The sequence below is a fragment of the Nicotiana tomentosiformis genome, chromosome 1 (assembly GCF_000390325.3).
Source record: "Nicotiana tomentosiformis chromosome 1, ASM39032v3, whole genome shotgun sequence".
Classification (NCBI taxonomy): Eukaryota; Viridiplantae; Streptophyta; class Magnoliopsida; order Solanales; family Solanaceae; genus Nicotiana; species Nicotiana tomentosiformis.
The window spans coordinates 82220046-82235660 of NC_090812.1; the positions used below are offsets into that span (position 1 = coordinate 82220046).

Below are 15615 nucleotides of genomic sequence, written 5' to 3' on the forward strand. Positions count from 1 at the left end.
ATTTAAATATATCAAACCATACCACTCAGTATAAATTAAAAATTCACTCTTATAAATCACTATATAAAAGAAGATATATAGTTATAGTAGAGAGGATATTCGAAAGCGAAATAGGAGAAAGAAAATAAAAATATGATTAAATAAAAAAGAGAAGAAATGTATGGTAAAAAAGAGAAAAAGAAATAGAAATGTTAAATTAATGATGGATAATTTGAAAAATATAAATTTAATGTAAGGCTATTTTTGTCTTGAATAAACTAATTTTTTACTTCTGCTTCAGTTTTTTGGAAGAAGGTAGAATTTGTAGATTCTCCCCAAAAGCAAAAAACTGCTTCTACGACTCAAAAGTACTTTTTTATTTTGGCCAAACATCTCAAATTTTCAGAAAACAAGCTCTAATACACAGAAAGTTCTTTTCCTTTTAGATAAACAAAAATAAATACTCACTCTGTTTCAATTTAGATGAGCTAGTTTGACTCGACACAGAGTTTAAGAAAAAAAAATACTTTTGAAACTTGTGACCTTAAAAGCTTAAGGGGTAAAAACTTTGTGGTGCCATGATATTTATGTGGTTATAAAAGCTTATCATTAAGAGTAAAATGAGAAAAATGAAAAGTTTAAAGTTGAATTATTTTCAAATATAAAAATATATATAAGCATGTAACATTCGTCACTTTTGTGAACAGCCAAAAAGATAAATAAATAAATAAAAGTATTTACTCACAAGTTGAATTCCCTATCATTATTCACCCATCTCACGTTCTCATATTAATTTTATCTTTTCCTTACAATATAAAAACAAAGTCTCCAATTATTTATCTCTGCCATTAGATCTCAGTATCGTTTCTCCACGGTCCACCTTGCTCTCTCTGTCTGGCTCTAAGTCTAACTCTGTGATTGAGAAGAACAGGTAACGCTCCCATTCGCAGATCCATTCTCGAATCTTCAGTTCATTGTTTTTCAATTTGGTAAACACAATTCACTGCAATCCGATTTGATTCATACTCACATCTGGTTGTAATCCGCTGCTTCTGAAGTTTATTTGTATGGTCTAGTATTGTTCCGTTTTACTTGTTTGACTTCTGTGTTAATAGTTGATTTTGAATGAAAGAAAATAATGGATGTGTTTGTGGACTGTTTATGCTTTTGAACTGCCTTGTTTCCTTGGCATTTTGATGCTGTGTTGTTTATTCAGGGGATGTGTATGATCTGATGATCAAAGTTGGAATATTAGCGGGCACAAATTGTAACTTTGTTATTTTTTTTTGTGACATTCAGGTTAAATATGGGAGTTGCACCTAACAATATTGAGATGGAGGAGGGAAACCTGGAGGTTGGAATGGGTAATTTTATTTGATGTTCTTTTTGTTCAACCATCTGTTTGCTAGAGTACAAGTCTATTTAGCATTGTGATGAATCTGATGTTGTGTGTGCATTATGCCTAAAAAACTTAAGATAACACTTAAAAATTGATGTTAAAAGTAACCTCCTTCATCTATGATACAAGGTGAAAATCTCTTAGTCTGAGGTCAATAAATTCTATAAATGCATATGAATTTGTTTTTCTCATCTTCTCTTTATCTCTCAAATTTTATTGAATGTCATCAAAGGGACAATTAATATGCAATTGATTTATCCGGTGGATAATCAAGTAAAAGTACAAGATTTTGCTACTCCTTTTTTATGTTATACAGTATCTTTTTTTTTTGTTGGGGCTTCATATAGCCAACCCTAACTAGTTTGGCGTCGATTTTTTTTTTTTAACTCAATATAAACTCTTAAATTTATCAAACCCATCAGTTAAAAGCATGATGCAGATTTCTAACACTACATACCATTGCAGAATACAGAACTGTCTCCGGTGTTGCTGGACCGCTGGTTATCCTTGACAAAGTTAAGGTAATGGCTGCGTGCTTTGCTAATGCGCCTTTCTGTTTTTTCCCTTAGTGTGATTTTTTCTATTGTACTTGTTTGTGTTAATTAAACTGGAATGATGTGCTCATATATGATCTTATCAGGGACCCAAGTACCAGGAGATTGTTAACATTCGGTTGGGAGATGGAACTACTCGACGTGGACAAGTTCTGGAAGTTGATGGTGAAAAAGCTGTTGTTCAGGTTCTTTGGGATCAGTTTTGGCTAATTTAATTGTTTGCAATTTATAAAAAAGTGTTTCTTTGTATTAACACTTCTTCTAGGTTAAGTTCCATTTGCTTAAGCATGGTCATTTTCTCCTTTCTTCCCAGGTTTTTGAAGGAACATCTGGAATTGACAACAAATACACAACTGTGCAGTTTACTGGGGAGGTACACAGCAGCTAATATTTGTTTCTAGACTTCATCCATTGAACCCAAAGATGTAAATCATGAGTAGAAGTCCCTAGATTCCTTGAGTATCTGATGGTTCATTAACTAGCTGTGGTCTAAAAATATCACCTTCTCACACTTACTTTAGCCTTTAATTTCCTCACTTGCTTTCCCATTTCTTTTACATACCGTTAAATTACAGAAAGCAGTCAGTAGTAAACATGAAAACATTTGGTAGAGTAATCTTGTGTTTGCAAATTGGAGAAAATAGTGAAACGTTCTGTATCCTAAGATGGAAACTATCGGATCGTTTAAATTTTTTTATAGTACAGGACATGTTTTTGTGTGCTTCTATCATTTCTATCGTTTCGGTCCTTTACCATCATGAGCTGAGGGTTTATCGGAAACAGCTTCTCTACTCCTCCGGAGTAGGGGTAACGTCTGCGTACACATTACCCTCCCCAGACCCCACTAGTGGGATTCCACTGGGTCGTTGTTGTTGTTGTTGTTGTTGTTGTTGTTGTTGTTGTTCTATCATTTCGTAATACTGTTTGCTAATAGTGTATAATATGCTTTCAGGTTTTAAAGACACCAGTTTCATTGGATATGCTTGGACGCATCTTTAATGGTTCTGGCAAGCCAATTGACAACGGTCCTCCTATTTTACCTGAGGCTTACAGGGATATCTCAGGCAAGTATTGAGTTCTGGGAAGTCCATTATTTTGGTTTTTTTCTTGTGATTTCTTTCTAGTATATCATCATATGTGTAACATGTCAACCTTAGGAAGTTCTATCAACCCTAGTGAGAGAACATATCCTGAAGAGATGATACAGACAGGAATTTCCACAGTAGATGTCATGAATTCAATTGCTAGAGGGCAGAAGATTCCTCTTTTCTCTGCCGCCGGTCTTCCTCATAATGAGATTGCAGCCCAGATCTGTCGTCAGGCTGGACTGGTGAAGAGGTTGGAGAAAGCTGACAACCTTCTTGAGGTTAGTAGTTTACTTTTTTACACTTACGCATAGATTAGCCAATTATTTTGATGGAGCTGTCTAAATACAGTGATAGTGGAAGTCTGATATATTGCTTGAGAGTTGAATGGCCTTTGAAGCATTGGGGTGCCACCAAGCTAAACGTTTCTGTTTAGAAATCTTACAACTATCATGGCTTGATTGACTTACATTAAGTTTTACGAGTTTAGTTCCTTATGTGTTGCTTCTCTAATCTACCAGTGAGTAACTGGACAGGCGCTTGTGTCCATGTTCATTTATGCATGTTGACTAATTGTATGCAAATTGACATAATCCTCTCTTTTCCGCTTGATACCCAGGGTGGTGAAGGGGACAATTTTGCCATAGTCTTTGCTGCTATGGGAGTCAACATGGAAACAGCACAATTTTTTAAACGTGATTTTGAGGAAAATGGATCTATGGAGAGAGTGACACTCTTCTTAAACTTGGTAATGCTTGGAAGTTTTCCATGAATCCATAGTGATCATTTTTTTGGTGAAAACAAATGCAGTTATTCATAGTGAATGTCAAGTTTGATATCCTCAGTTATGTTTTTGCAGGCTAATGATCCTACTATAGAGCGTATTATTACTCCCAGGATTGCTCTGACAACTGCAGAATACCTAGCATATGAGTGTGGAAAGCATGTTCTTGTAATTTTAACTGATATGAGTTCATATGCTGATGCTCTTCGTGAGGTATTGTTCATGAAGCATATCTTGCAATTTTTCAATTGGGCCAATTATGATTCTGTATTTAGCCGAACCCAACCTGCTTTTAAATTGAGGCGTAATAGTTGTTGGGTTGCCATCTTTTGGGACCTCTCCTTTTTGACTTCTGGCACATAAAACTATAAATCCTCCTGCAGGTATCTGCTGCCCGAGAAGAAGTGCCTGGAAGGCGTGGATATCCTGGTTATATGTATACCGATCTGGCAACAATCTATGAACGAGCTGGACGTATCGAGGGACGAACGGGCTCCATCACACAAATTCCAATTCTGACCATGCCAAATGATGGTAAACCGTAGCCAGCATCATTTTGCTATTATTTCTACTTCTGCCTTCTTCTTTTCCTAATATATATTGATGAATCTCTAATTTCTCTTATTATTTTGTACAGATATTACACATCCAACCCCGGATCTTACAGGTTATATCACCGAAGGACAAATATATATTGACCGACAGCTTCATAACCGGCAGGTACGCAATAAATCTGTCGGACTGACAACTTATGCACACTAGTAAAAGGGCATTATTTCTGAATGCTAGAGGTGAAGATTTAGAAAATGAGCGATTGATCAAACCGATATAGGAAGTATATGCCCTTTGCTTTATCAATCTTTTTATCTCTTAATCTCTTGATTTGCTATTTCTAGTTTATTCTAGATCATCTCGATTAGGTTCTGCATAACCTGAGATTTTTTACTGAACTGAATAGCTACTTAGTATTTCTGCAGAGAAAGTGATCGAGAACCTCGGCCCCTATTTTACTATTTAGCAGTACTATTTTTAAGAAATTACAATTAATTTAGTCTAAATGTTTTGCTTTTGGATAAATGGCCCATTGCTTGTTTATCAAGTTATTTCTTAAATTGACTAACCAGCAAGTCACAACAGCGGAAGGTTCTCTTTATTGAAATTAGCTATGATTAAAGCTTATGAGTGTGGATGGATTGAATATCTTTACATTTTGAATAGTGTTGGGCTTGAATAAAAACATATCAAATGGTTGTTTTTCCTTTCTGAATTTTAACAGATATACCCACCAATCAATGTGCTTCCATCCCTGTCTCGGTTGATGAAGGTGAGGTTATGGATCTGTTTAGATATGAATCTATTTAGATCTTTTTTGTAAACTGATAGAACACCAAACATGTGACTTGTTAATTCACCCTTATAACTTTGTAGAGTGCCATTGGTGAGGGTATGACTAGGAGGGATCATTCTGATGTATCCAACCAGGTAAGATCAACTTTCAGTAAAGATGTGTGTCATCACTGTTCATTAACATACATTCAGTAAGACTTGACAATTACTACTGAAGCTGCAATAAATGATGCTTGATGGTAATACTTATAAAAATTTCAGCTGTATGCAAATTATGCTATTGGCAAGGATGTCCAGGCAATGAAAGCTGTGGTTGGAGAAGAAGCATTATCTTCTGAGGACCTGGTTTGTAACTTGAGAAAAATTAGTTGAGCTTTATTTTTGGCTCTAATGAGTTCACTAATTGAATCTTTCTTGAATATATCAGCTTTACTTAGAGTTTCTTGACAAATTCGAGAGGAAGTTTGTTGCCCAAGGAGCCTACGACACCCGTAACATTTTCCAGTCGCTTGATTTAGCTTGGACACTCCTTCGGATCTTCCCTCGTGAGCTTCTTCACCGTATTCCCGCGAAGACCCTGGATCAGTACTACAGCCGCGATGCGTCTAATTGAGGGAGCCAACTTTGTACTTTTGTATCCTGTGTGATTGCCTTGGTATGAGCTTGATGATACATATCATGAGCTTTTCCTCAAATTATGAATCTCCTTCCAGCTCAACAATAAAAGCTTTCTCTAGTGAGTTCCCAGAACCAAGGCTCTCCGGCATTTGCAAGACATTTATATTCTTTTAAGAACCAGTTAAGTCATGGTGTAATTTATTGTGTTGTGTTATCTGCACATATGGCAGGGTTTGGTTTCCTTTTTAAATTCTACAACAGTAGGGTTTTCCAGGAATTACAAAACCCATGTTATGTATTGTGCTCATTTATTTGTTTTGTATGTCGACCGTGAGCTAATTCTTTTGTATCCTTTTTGAATAATGTTGCCTTTTGTGAGGTTCTTGTTTAATACTTGCAAGTGGCAGCTTAGCTTTTGGAGTTTTAAATGAATTCTTTTGGAGTTTTCTAAATGAATCCGCTCATAAGTATGGGTAATTGGAAACAAATTCAGACTTCAGAGACTATTAAAGCAAAGCTCACTTGAAATCATTACACCGAACACTTATTTGGAGATTATTCATTTTACATAGAAGGGTTATATGGAAGAAATAAGAAATAGACAGGTTGAACTTTTTATTCAAGTGGAGTAGAAATAGTGGGAAGCAAACATTTATAACTGTCCTGACGTCTGCTTAATTTTTCATTCAATTGTTGCTACTAACCTTGTTCTAGGGAAAGAAAGGGTAAAGATGTTACAATCAATCAACGCGAGATTTTTTTTTTCCTTCACTATTTTGCAGGAAACACGTGCTAGGAAAACGACATTTGGTGGAACTGTCTTTGACACGGTATTTAGATTCGAGTTGTTCAGATCCAATATTTCTTCCGCCTAATTAGTTCATCTAAGAAACCCATTTTTGATTGATTAGTTTTTTTTTATTTTTTATAACCACAGTGTAACTAATTTTTCGGGATACATGCTACCTCTGATCAACACAGGTATCGGGTAACTTTGTCCACCAAAATTTGAACAGATGGAAAAAGATCATCTAGTATTTTTCCCTCCGTAAGGAACAAATATGATTGTTGTTTGTGTATTGTATTACTCGGTAAGCCCGAAAATTCCTCCCATGCATAACTATCTGAATAGCTAGGTCTTCGCCTTTGATAAAAACAGCTATAGTCTAAAATTTCCTAATTTATCTGGAAGCACTCCCGTGCCAAAATCATAAAGATAAAAGGAACCAATGTTAAAAGTATATAGTAATAAATATAAGTCACTAGGACATCATTTATTTATTTTTAATATTAAGACATCTGAATCTAAATACACATCTAAATATCAAGATATGTATTAAGATTAAGACATCTAAATCTGAATACACATCTGAGTATTAAGATGTGTATTAAGATCTGAATACTAAATGATTAAGATTGTTTGATTTTTAATATCTGAATGTATAAATTTTATCTTTATTTGAAAATTAATAAACATAAAATTCAAATGAAATACTAATTAATATAATATTCTATCAATAAATATATAATTTTTTTCAGAATATAGTAGTTGCCGGTGGTGATGGCTAACAGTGGTGCTTGTGAATGCCGACGCGGTGGTTGGTGGTAGGTTTGGTTGATGGTGGTGGTTCAGGGTAGTAGCTAGTGGTGATTAGTAGTGGTGGGTGGTGGTAGTTTATAATGATGGGTAGTGCCGGTTATGATTGTTGATGGTGATGGGGTGGTTAGTTGTGGTAGTTGAGGTGGATGAGTGTTTGTGATTGAGAATGATGGTGGTGGGAGTGGTGCGGATGGCGGGTGGTGGTAGTCGATTATGGTGGCAGCTATGACTGAGGATGATGGTGGGATGGTGGTTGAGTATGGTGGTGGTGGTGGCGGCATGGTGGTAGTTGATAATGGTAAGCGATAGCGACAATTAATAATGAATATGGATGATAGCATCTTAATGAGATTAAGTCTCTGTTATGGATCTTAATCATACAGACTATTCAGACCCATTAAGTGATTGTGAAGTAAAAAACAAACATAGTTAATGATTAAGATTCAGACTTTAAAAACAAACGCACTTAATGTCTAAGATCTGAATGATTAAGATTCAAACCTCCATTAAATGGCAAACAAATGAGGCCAACTCTTTCTTCTTCTTTTTTTCTTTTTCCTTAAGCGGGTGGGTTGTCTTTTGGTGTGAATAGTCTTGATTTGCACCTATTTACTGAATCAAGAACTGTTTATTGAAAAATAACACTAGCAATTTGACTTGTCAGGAAAGAAAAAAAAAATCACTCGAGGAACTCCAAAGAAAGCCTCAAAACTGATGAAGGATAATAGAATGCATTACACTGTTCTTCATAATTGGGTGGGTAGGCAAAACCCAAAATGTGAAATAGAAATATAACTCCATTCTCATCCAGCTTTTGAAGTTCTCTTTACAGATGGTAATACAACCGAATCCAAATTCCCTGGATAAGGAATCCACAACCCTAATCCTCCCCTACTCTCTTTCAAACCAGTTTTCTTCTTAAATTCATCCAAAGATTTTACCCACTCTACTTTGGATGAATGTTCACGGGTATGATTGTGCAAAATAAAGATGGAGTTATACTCACAATTAGGAAACATAAAAAATTTGAATAGGCCTCCTAACCTATAGACAACATACCCAAAGCTCAGCTGATCTCTCGGTGTGAAGAGGTGAACTTCATTGAACCACAAGCAACTAAACAAATTACTCAGTGCAGTATGTTCTCGTATGATGACGGCTCCTTCTGGAACATCTGCGTATACCAAAAAGTTTTCACTATAATTGAGAAGTGGATGACGAGAAAGAATTAATGTCCTGGAGAAGTTGACACTCCTCTTAGTGATTAGAAATACTAGCCTTGTTACCAATTAGAACATACAACAAAGGCCTTTAACTTACCACTAGGAGTGCTTTTCTTTGGATTCCATGGTTCCATTCCCTCGTAGCGATATATCTTCATATGAAGATCAATCAGAGGACGAGCATATCGCTTTCTCCTTTTGTTTGCATCAGCCTCTTCGTACACATTGCGGTGATGCTTGTGCTGAGCAATTGCAAACGTATTCTTCTCACGCCACAAGTATCTTCAAATAGCCACCGTCTAAGTTAGACCACTCATGCTCAATCAAGATGCAGTACTTTCTAAACACAGGAGACTTTTCTTTGTTTGGTTAAAACTTTTAACTAAAGAAATTAACAAAACAGAAATTCATGTACAAGAAATAACTGCAAGCCCTGAATCTAACCATTATATTTTCGAGAAGGGAATCTACCCATCATTACTTAACCACATGCTGTTCAAGTAAATCCAGTAATCTGACAGCATTAAGAATCAATTTCACAAAAGAAAACAAAGGGGGGGGGGGTACATTCATGCTGGTGAGGAGTGAAGCAAGAAATAAAATACAAATACTGATAACATAACTATATCATACCTTTCAAGTAATAGCAATGGGTCAACTATCAGCTCCATTTTACCATCAATCCAGATGCTGTACTGTGCTTGAGGAAATAATCTGTGGGTTAATATTTTTGGAACTTTTCCATTCCTTCTAGGCTCATCATACGGAGGATTCTTCAATAGAATCAAACGCCAGATACCAACCCATTCTCCCCCTTCGTTGTCCTCTCTAACAGTAACATTTTTCTTGATGAACTCGAGGGATACTTCATCGACAACCATAAGAAAGCAAAAGAGCTTCTGAGAACGTGCACTTATATTTGACGGCTGGTGAGGTGCATCATACCCATCAAAAATACCAGAGGCAACAACGAACCGACACTTCTTGACATATTTGATGTCTTTCTGAGCCATTTCTGCACCACCATTTCGTATAAAGCCACAGTGCACCTACAGATGAAATATAAATCAAAGCTGGAAGCATATGAAGTAGCAAACTCAAATTGTTCTCGAGAATAATAACAAGGAAACCAAATCATCAGGAGTAGGGCGTCCCGAGTATGTAACATATTTTTCATTAGTAGAGTAGTAGTCACATTCACTTGGTAGTCTTTTTCGAGCCATTTTGCTAATTTGGGGAATGGTGGACACTTAAATCAAAATACTTTATCGGTTATAATACGCGAAGACATGTCAAAAATGGAGTACATAATTAAGAATGAGGAAGGCACCAAAACTGATTTGTACTCAAAATACGGTACATATACCAAAAGCTAAAGGTAGATTTCGTTTTCAAGTCATTGTTCACTGCTCCTTCTATGAGCAACATTTGGTCTTTAACAGAGCTTTGTTTTTAAAAAGGAGAGGAAAGTGGGCCAGGTAAATGCAACAAACAGGTATAGAAACAGTGGAAGCCTCCAATTACGTTAGATAAGGCGGTATGTTTACCTTCATGTTTGGTTTTATTTTAAAGCTCTCATCTCTCTGTTTCCATGTTATATTTCCTCCAAACAAAGGGGGCGACTGAGATCCGTTGGTTGCTGTCACATCCTCCATAAAGTAAGAAAGTGATTGCACATACTTTTCCGGAGATCTCCTTTTTGGAATAACAATCTTATTTGGATCATCTGCTACAGGAATAGGACAACCTATACATTCACAAGAGATAAAACAGCAACCTTAACATTTCTCTGATACATTTAGATACAAAAGTTTGAAATGATAAATTCGAGAGACTCACGATGTGGAGGTGTCACAAGTCCCATACTCTGAATTACTTCATATATTTTACTGCTTTTGTTACAAAGGGCTGCATGTCAAGAAAGAAAGATAAATGCAGAATCCAATTTTGAAAGGTAAAAAGTATAGGCTGCTAATTAATTTCTGAAACAAAAATTGACGGTAACAAGATCATACATACTACTTCCACCATCAAAAAACGTCATGTTTCCATTAACCATAAAGTTAGAGATATTGTGATAGCGGGTAATGTTTAGTTCACCTTAAGAATCAAGGTACTAAATATGCAAGGTTTACCAATTGGGACCAGCAATGATAAATCACATCTTTCATTCCCGCAATCCCCTCATCCAATTCAATGTAACTCAAAGCAACAGCAAAAGCAAATGCTACCATAAATATGGCAAAGGAAAAGAAAGCAAGAAATGTAAAATAGTTACCTGAAAAGAAAGCAATAGAAGACTGGCAAGACCAAGCATGAAATAACAATGCGGTTAGAATGAGCATCCCCCAAATAATTCCGGCCACAAGAACCAACCGAATGAAGCCCCTTTTCCATATAATCCTCATTGGGGAGTCGTGGTATAACTTCCCACTTGCAAGGAAGCCTTCCTTACCATCTGCATTCACAGTTAATTTTTCCTATTCAATTTCAACAGTAATGCAAGCACTACCACTACAACGCAAGACACCCTATATCATAATTATACAAATTTCCAGTTCAGTTTCAATAGAGATGGAAGGGACGGAGTTAAGCTGACGAAAGGGTGTTCAACTGAATCCCTTTGCTGAAAATTACATTGTGCAAATAGAGCAATTTTTTATTTTTGTGTGTGCATATTTTTACTGTTGAATCCCCTAGATAGAAGGCAAATTCTAGTAAAGTGACTAAGGGGTTTAAAAATTGCTTTAGGTCATCGGTTCAAATCCTAGGTATGACATTCGTATTTTTTTTTTTTTTTTTTGAATGCCACTGATACAGGGCACTACTACTGCAATGCTGAAATGCAAGACACTCTTTATCATAATTACACTATTTTCCAATTCAGTTTCAACAGATATACAGCCACTATTGCAGTGCAGGAGACCCCGTCATAATTATAAAACACGGAGCTTAATGTATAAATTTGACTTGTTTATTATATTGGTGATAATAGAAGCAAATACTAAATACTTGCTATGAAGTTAGATTTGTTACGGAAAATATCACATCGATCAATGGTTGCTAGTGGTCAATCAAGTGAGGGGAGAACCATGAGGTCTCAGATTAAAAAAAAAAAATACTAAGTGATGCAACAAAAAAACTACAAGATAATTTCTTCCCATCTACCCAAGCCTTTGTGGGCAGAGTTACCCAATACCTGCCCTGGTATGTGTAAGCTGGCTCAGCAGCACCGTCGTCAAAAAAAATATCACATCAATGGTTAAGAAGTCATAAAAGATTTTGAATTCTTCTAAACTGTTAAAGTTATATAGATAAATATTATTATAGTTTCAAAATTTTTGGACATTTCAAAATGGAAAGAGTAAATATAAATTGGACAGAGTATGTAATTATTAGTAAGCTACATTTGGGTTTACCTCTAGATTGAAGATGGTTACGGTCTGGTCTTCGAATAGCTCTTAAAGAAACACTGTCCATTCTCAATGCATAGTGAGGGGATCTTTCAGCTTATAAAATGGTGAACTCTACTGCTCTGAACACAAGATCCAAAAGGGGGGGATTATATTAAAAACCCCACACTCGAAAATTAAGACTAACTTGAAATGGGTTTTGAGTATTTCACCTTGCAATTTGAAAATCTGAGAAAAAAGGTAGCCTTTTTGTGTCTCCTTTTACCAGATTTTGTGCCAATATATGATCGTATTGTAGATGTTGGAATATAAAATGTGTTGGGTTTTAGGCGAAAAAGAGGTTGTTAAGGCTATCATTGAATCCCTATTTATCAAAATATTTTCTTGAATCACAGAAGCTATCGAAGAAGGAAATGAGGGAAGACGCCGACGGATCTTGCCGAAAGATAGCATAAAACGACGTCGGTCGCTGTTCAGAAATTATTTTCTCATGGAAATCATACAATTTATTTTCTTCACTTACTCTTTTTTATTTCATGTGCTTCACTTTATTCAACAAATAATAAATAATTTCAATGTTTCAAGTCTCTTTTGACATTTGTGTCGTTAAAATGGAATATTAGTAAGCGTTTTGACCTTGTATTTTAAATATTAAGACTAAATTTTAGTTTTAAAATATTAAAAAATTTATTTTGCGACTTAAAAATAACAATCAATCAAGCTAACATTCAAAAAGACAAAATATTAACTTTTTAAAGATAGAATGAAGTACATTGACGCATCTATAAAAAAAAAAATTGGAACATACTTGTACCCTTTTTATTTTTCCAAAAATATGTGTGATATAACATGCTATTATAATTTTATTAGTATCCTCACTTCAAATGATCAAATCTTGCATCTTCCAATGTAAATAAAATTGAAATGATGCATGGGTATTAATAATTCCATTAATGATTTCTTTGAGATAATTCACACACTAAGGCAAATTAGTAATATCAATCTCAAGCTCTTCCATAACATTTCTTTTTTTTGCTTGAAAAAAGTATAAAGCAGATTAGTAACACGTGCTTATATTCTCTCTAACACAGTCACTAAGAAGTGCCAATAAGCATATGAAGCAAATGCTTTTCGACAATTTTTTTTTTTTTTTTTTGGTCTTTTGATGTGCGCACCAAGATATAATGTCTATCAACAACGTTAAACAATGACATGAAAATTCATCGTCACAAAATATACTAATTAACAAGGCAAATCATCATTAGTGTATTTTTAACTTACATGCTCATAATACACCACAATAATATGTTGCAAAAAAAATGTTTCATTTGCATCACAATTTTTTTTTAAATATTAAGTCTTCGCAGACGAAATTTACCGACGGATTTCGTCAATTTTCTTGACAAAATTCAAAAACAAAACTGTGTCTATTTTTCGATGTGCTCGATCAGTTTCATTAATGGAAAAATACACCAACAACGTCAAGTGCCATGTTCAGGAGGGTGATTAAGATCAACAACAGTTTAGGTGTATATTGAATAGCAAATGTCAAGTTCAGGGATCCGGTATATATATATATATATATATATATATATATATATATATATATATATATATATATATATATATATATATATAAAACTAAAAAAGAGAAAAGAAAAAAATAACAAAGATAAAGAATAAAGAGCTGACAACCAAAAAAAAGATAGTAATATTATAGAGTCTGTATAACACCATGTAACGACCCGAACGGTCGTTTTGATCATTTGCACTTTACTCGGTGGTTTGAGGGCATGAGTAGCTCCGTATGATGTAGTATGACTTGTGTGTATCATTGGTTTCAGTTTTTGGGTGATTCGAAATTAGTTTGGAAGAAAGATTCTCAACTAGGAAGCTTTAAGTTGGAAGAGTTGACCAAGTTTGGCTTTTGAGTATTTGACATCGGATCAGAGTTTTGATGGTTCCGTTAGGTCCGAATGGTGATTTTGGACTTGTGCGTATGCCCGAATTTGCATTTAGATATTTCTAGAAGGTTTCGGCACTCATTGGCGAAAGTTGGAAATTTGAAGGTTTGGAATGTTCATAAGTTTGACCGAGAGTTGACTTCGATGTATCGGGTTCAAATTATTGTTCCGGGAGTTGGAATGGGTTCGATATGTCATTTGGAACTTGTATGCAAAATTTGGGTTCATCCCGGATTGGTTAGGCTTGAATCGGACGCTTGGTTCGAAGTTTGAAGTTTATGAACTTAAGAGATTGATCTTGATCGACGATTCGTGATTTTGATGTTGTTATGCATGATTTGAGGCTGCGAGTAGGTCTGTGTTATGTTATGGGACTTGTTGGTATGTTCGGACGGAGTTCCGAGGAGCTCGGGTGAGTTTCAGGGTGATTTCAGACCATTTCTAGGCCATTTTTAGTTGCTGATTTTTGACTACAGGGGTGTACATTGTGATAGCGTGGATTTGGTCGCGATAGCAAAAAGAGAAAAATAGGAAAAATGGAGTTGTGAATAGCGATCGCGGAAGCCTTCTCACGATCGCATAGAAGAAAATCTCTGCTGCACTGGCTCGACTTTGGAAGCTTATAACTTGCAATCTATAAGAAATTTGAGGATGATCCAGAAATGAAAGTTGTATCTCTTTGTGTCTAGTTTTCAGAAGATCAAACTGTTTGTCATTTGAAATTTTGTACAAAAAGTTATGGCTAATATACTATAGGCTATCTGAGTAGAGTTGGAAAGGTTAAATGGAAGTTTGTTCTACGCGATCGCGGGGAAATGATCACGATCGCATAGGGTAAAAATTGTCCTGCAAAAATTTGTAATCGCGATCACGAAGGGTACCCCTGGAACAGTGTATAAAGTACTCTATTTCGAAGGTTTCAGACATTTTTGCATATTTGGAGCTATAGAGCTTGGATTGAGACGATTTTTGAAGCGATTTTCACCATATGGATTAGGTTTCGAGCCGTCCGGAGGTCGATAAGTGCGGGATAATATTTTTGGAGCATCGTTTGGCTTACTCGGTATTGAATTTAGTTTGTTCGAGGTAAGTAACACTTCTAAACTTGATGCTGAGGGTATGAACCCTGAATATACGTGTTATGTGTTTGGTGTTGAGGTGATGCACATGCTAGGTAACGGGTGTGTGGGCGTGCACCATATGAATTGTGACTCCGTTATTTTTGTGGTACTGTGTAGTTACCTGATCTTATCTGTAACCTTGACATCTCTACGTACTAGAGTTATTGAGCTGTGATCCATGTTAGAAACCATGTCTAGGCTACATGCTTATTCTGTTGGGACCCACTGAGGTCATTTCTGCTGTTGAGTTATTTGCTTATATTGCAATTATATACTCAGTCGTACGCATTCATATGCATATCATATCTCAGTCTCTGTTACCATTTATTGTTACATCACATCATTATTTTTGGGCTGATTTTCATGACATTGTGAGCCCGAGAGACTGGAGAGATTGATGACTGAGCGAGGCCGAGGGCTTGATTGTGAGGATATTGATGGGATCGAGTTGCACTCCATAGCAAGTATTATTGATTTATGATGGGAGCGGGCTGCACACCACATCAGATGTTATTGATTTATGCCATG

The 15615-nt window shown here is 35.7% G+C and overlaps 2 protein-coding genes across 3 annotated transcripts; one reads left to right on the forward strand and one right to left on the reverse strand.

Moving 5' to 3' along the window:
* Window positions 1-776: 776 nt before the first annotated feature.
* On the forward strand, window positions 777-6157 carry LOC104086724 (V-type proton ATPase subunit B2). 2 transcript variants are annotated; one of them, XM_070186236.1, is made up of 15 exons: window positions 777-910; window positions 1279-1343; window positions 1844-1899; window positions 2019-2117; window positions 2246-2305; window positions 2885-2991; window positions 3085-3298; window positions 3637-3765; window positions 3877-4014; window positions 4185-4335; window positions 4439-4521; window positions 5078-5125; window positions 5230-5283; window positions 5410-5493; window positions 5576-6157. In XM_070186236.1, exons 2-15 carry the CDS (start codon window positions 1286-1288, stop codon window positions 5759-5761), a joined length of 1467 nt encoding a protein of 488 aa, XP_070042337.1. In that variant the 5' UTR covers window positions 777-910; window positions 1279-1285; the 3' UTR covers window positions 5762-6157. The 2 variants fall into 2 exon arrangements, with proteins under 2 accessions (XP_070042337.1, XP_070042339.1); XM_070186238.1 differs by lacking the exon at window positions 777-910 and adding an exon at window positions 921-968.
* A 1901-nt stretch (window positions 6158-8058) lies between these two features.
* LOC104086723 (probable hexosyltransferase MUCI70) lies at window positions 8059-12353 on the reverse strand. The gene is made up of 8 exons (XM_033653535.2): window positions 12215-12353; window positions 12009-12124; window positions 10868-11047; window positions 10429-10497; window positions 10137-10336; window positions 9223-9638; window positions 8687-8871; window positions 8059-8540 (listed from the first exon to the last, which is right to left on the reverse strand). The coding sequence occupies exons 2-8, from the start codon at window positions 12067-12069 to the stop codon at window positions 8170-8172; spliced, it is 1482 nt and encodes a 493-aa protein (XP_033509426.1). The 5' UTR covers window positions 12070-12124; window positions 12215-12353; the 3' UTR covers window positions 8059-8169.
* Window positions 12354-15615: the final 3262 nt, after the last annotated feature.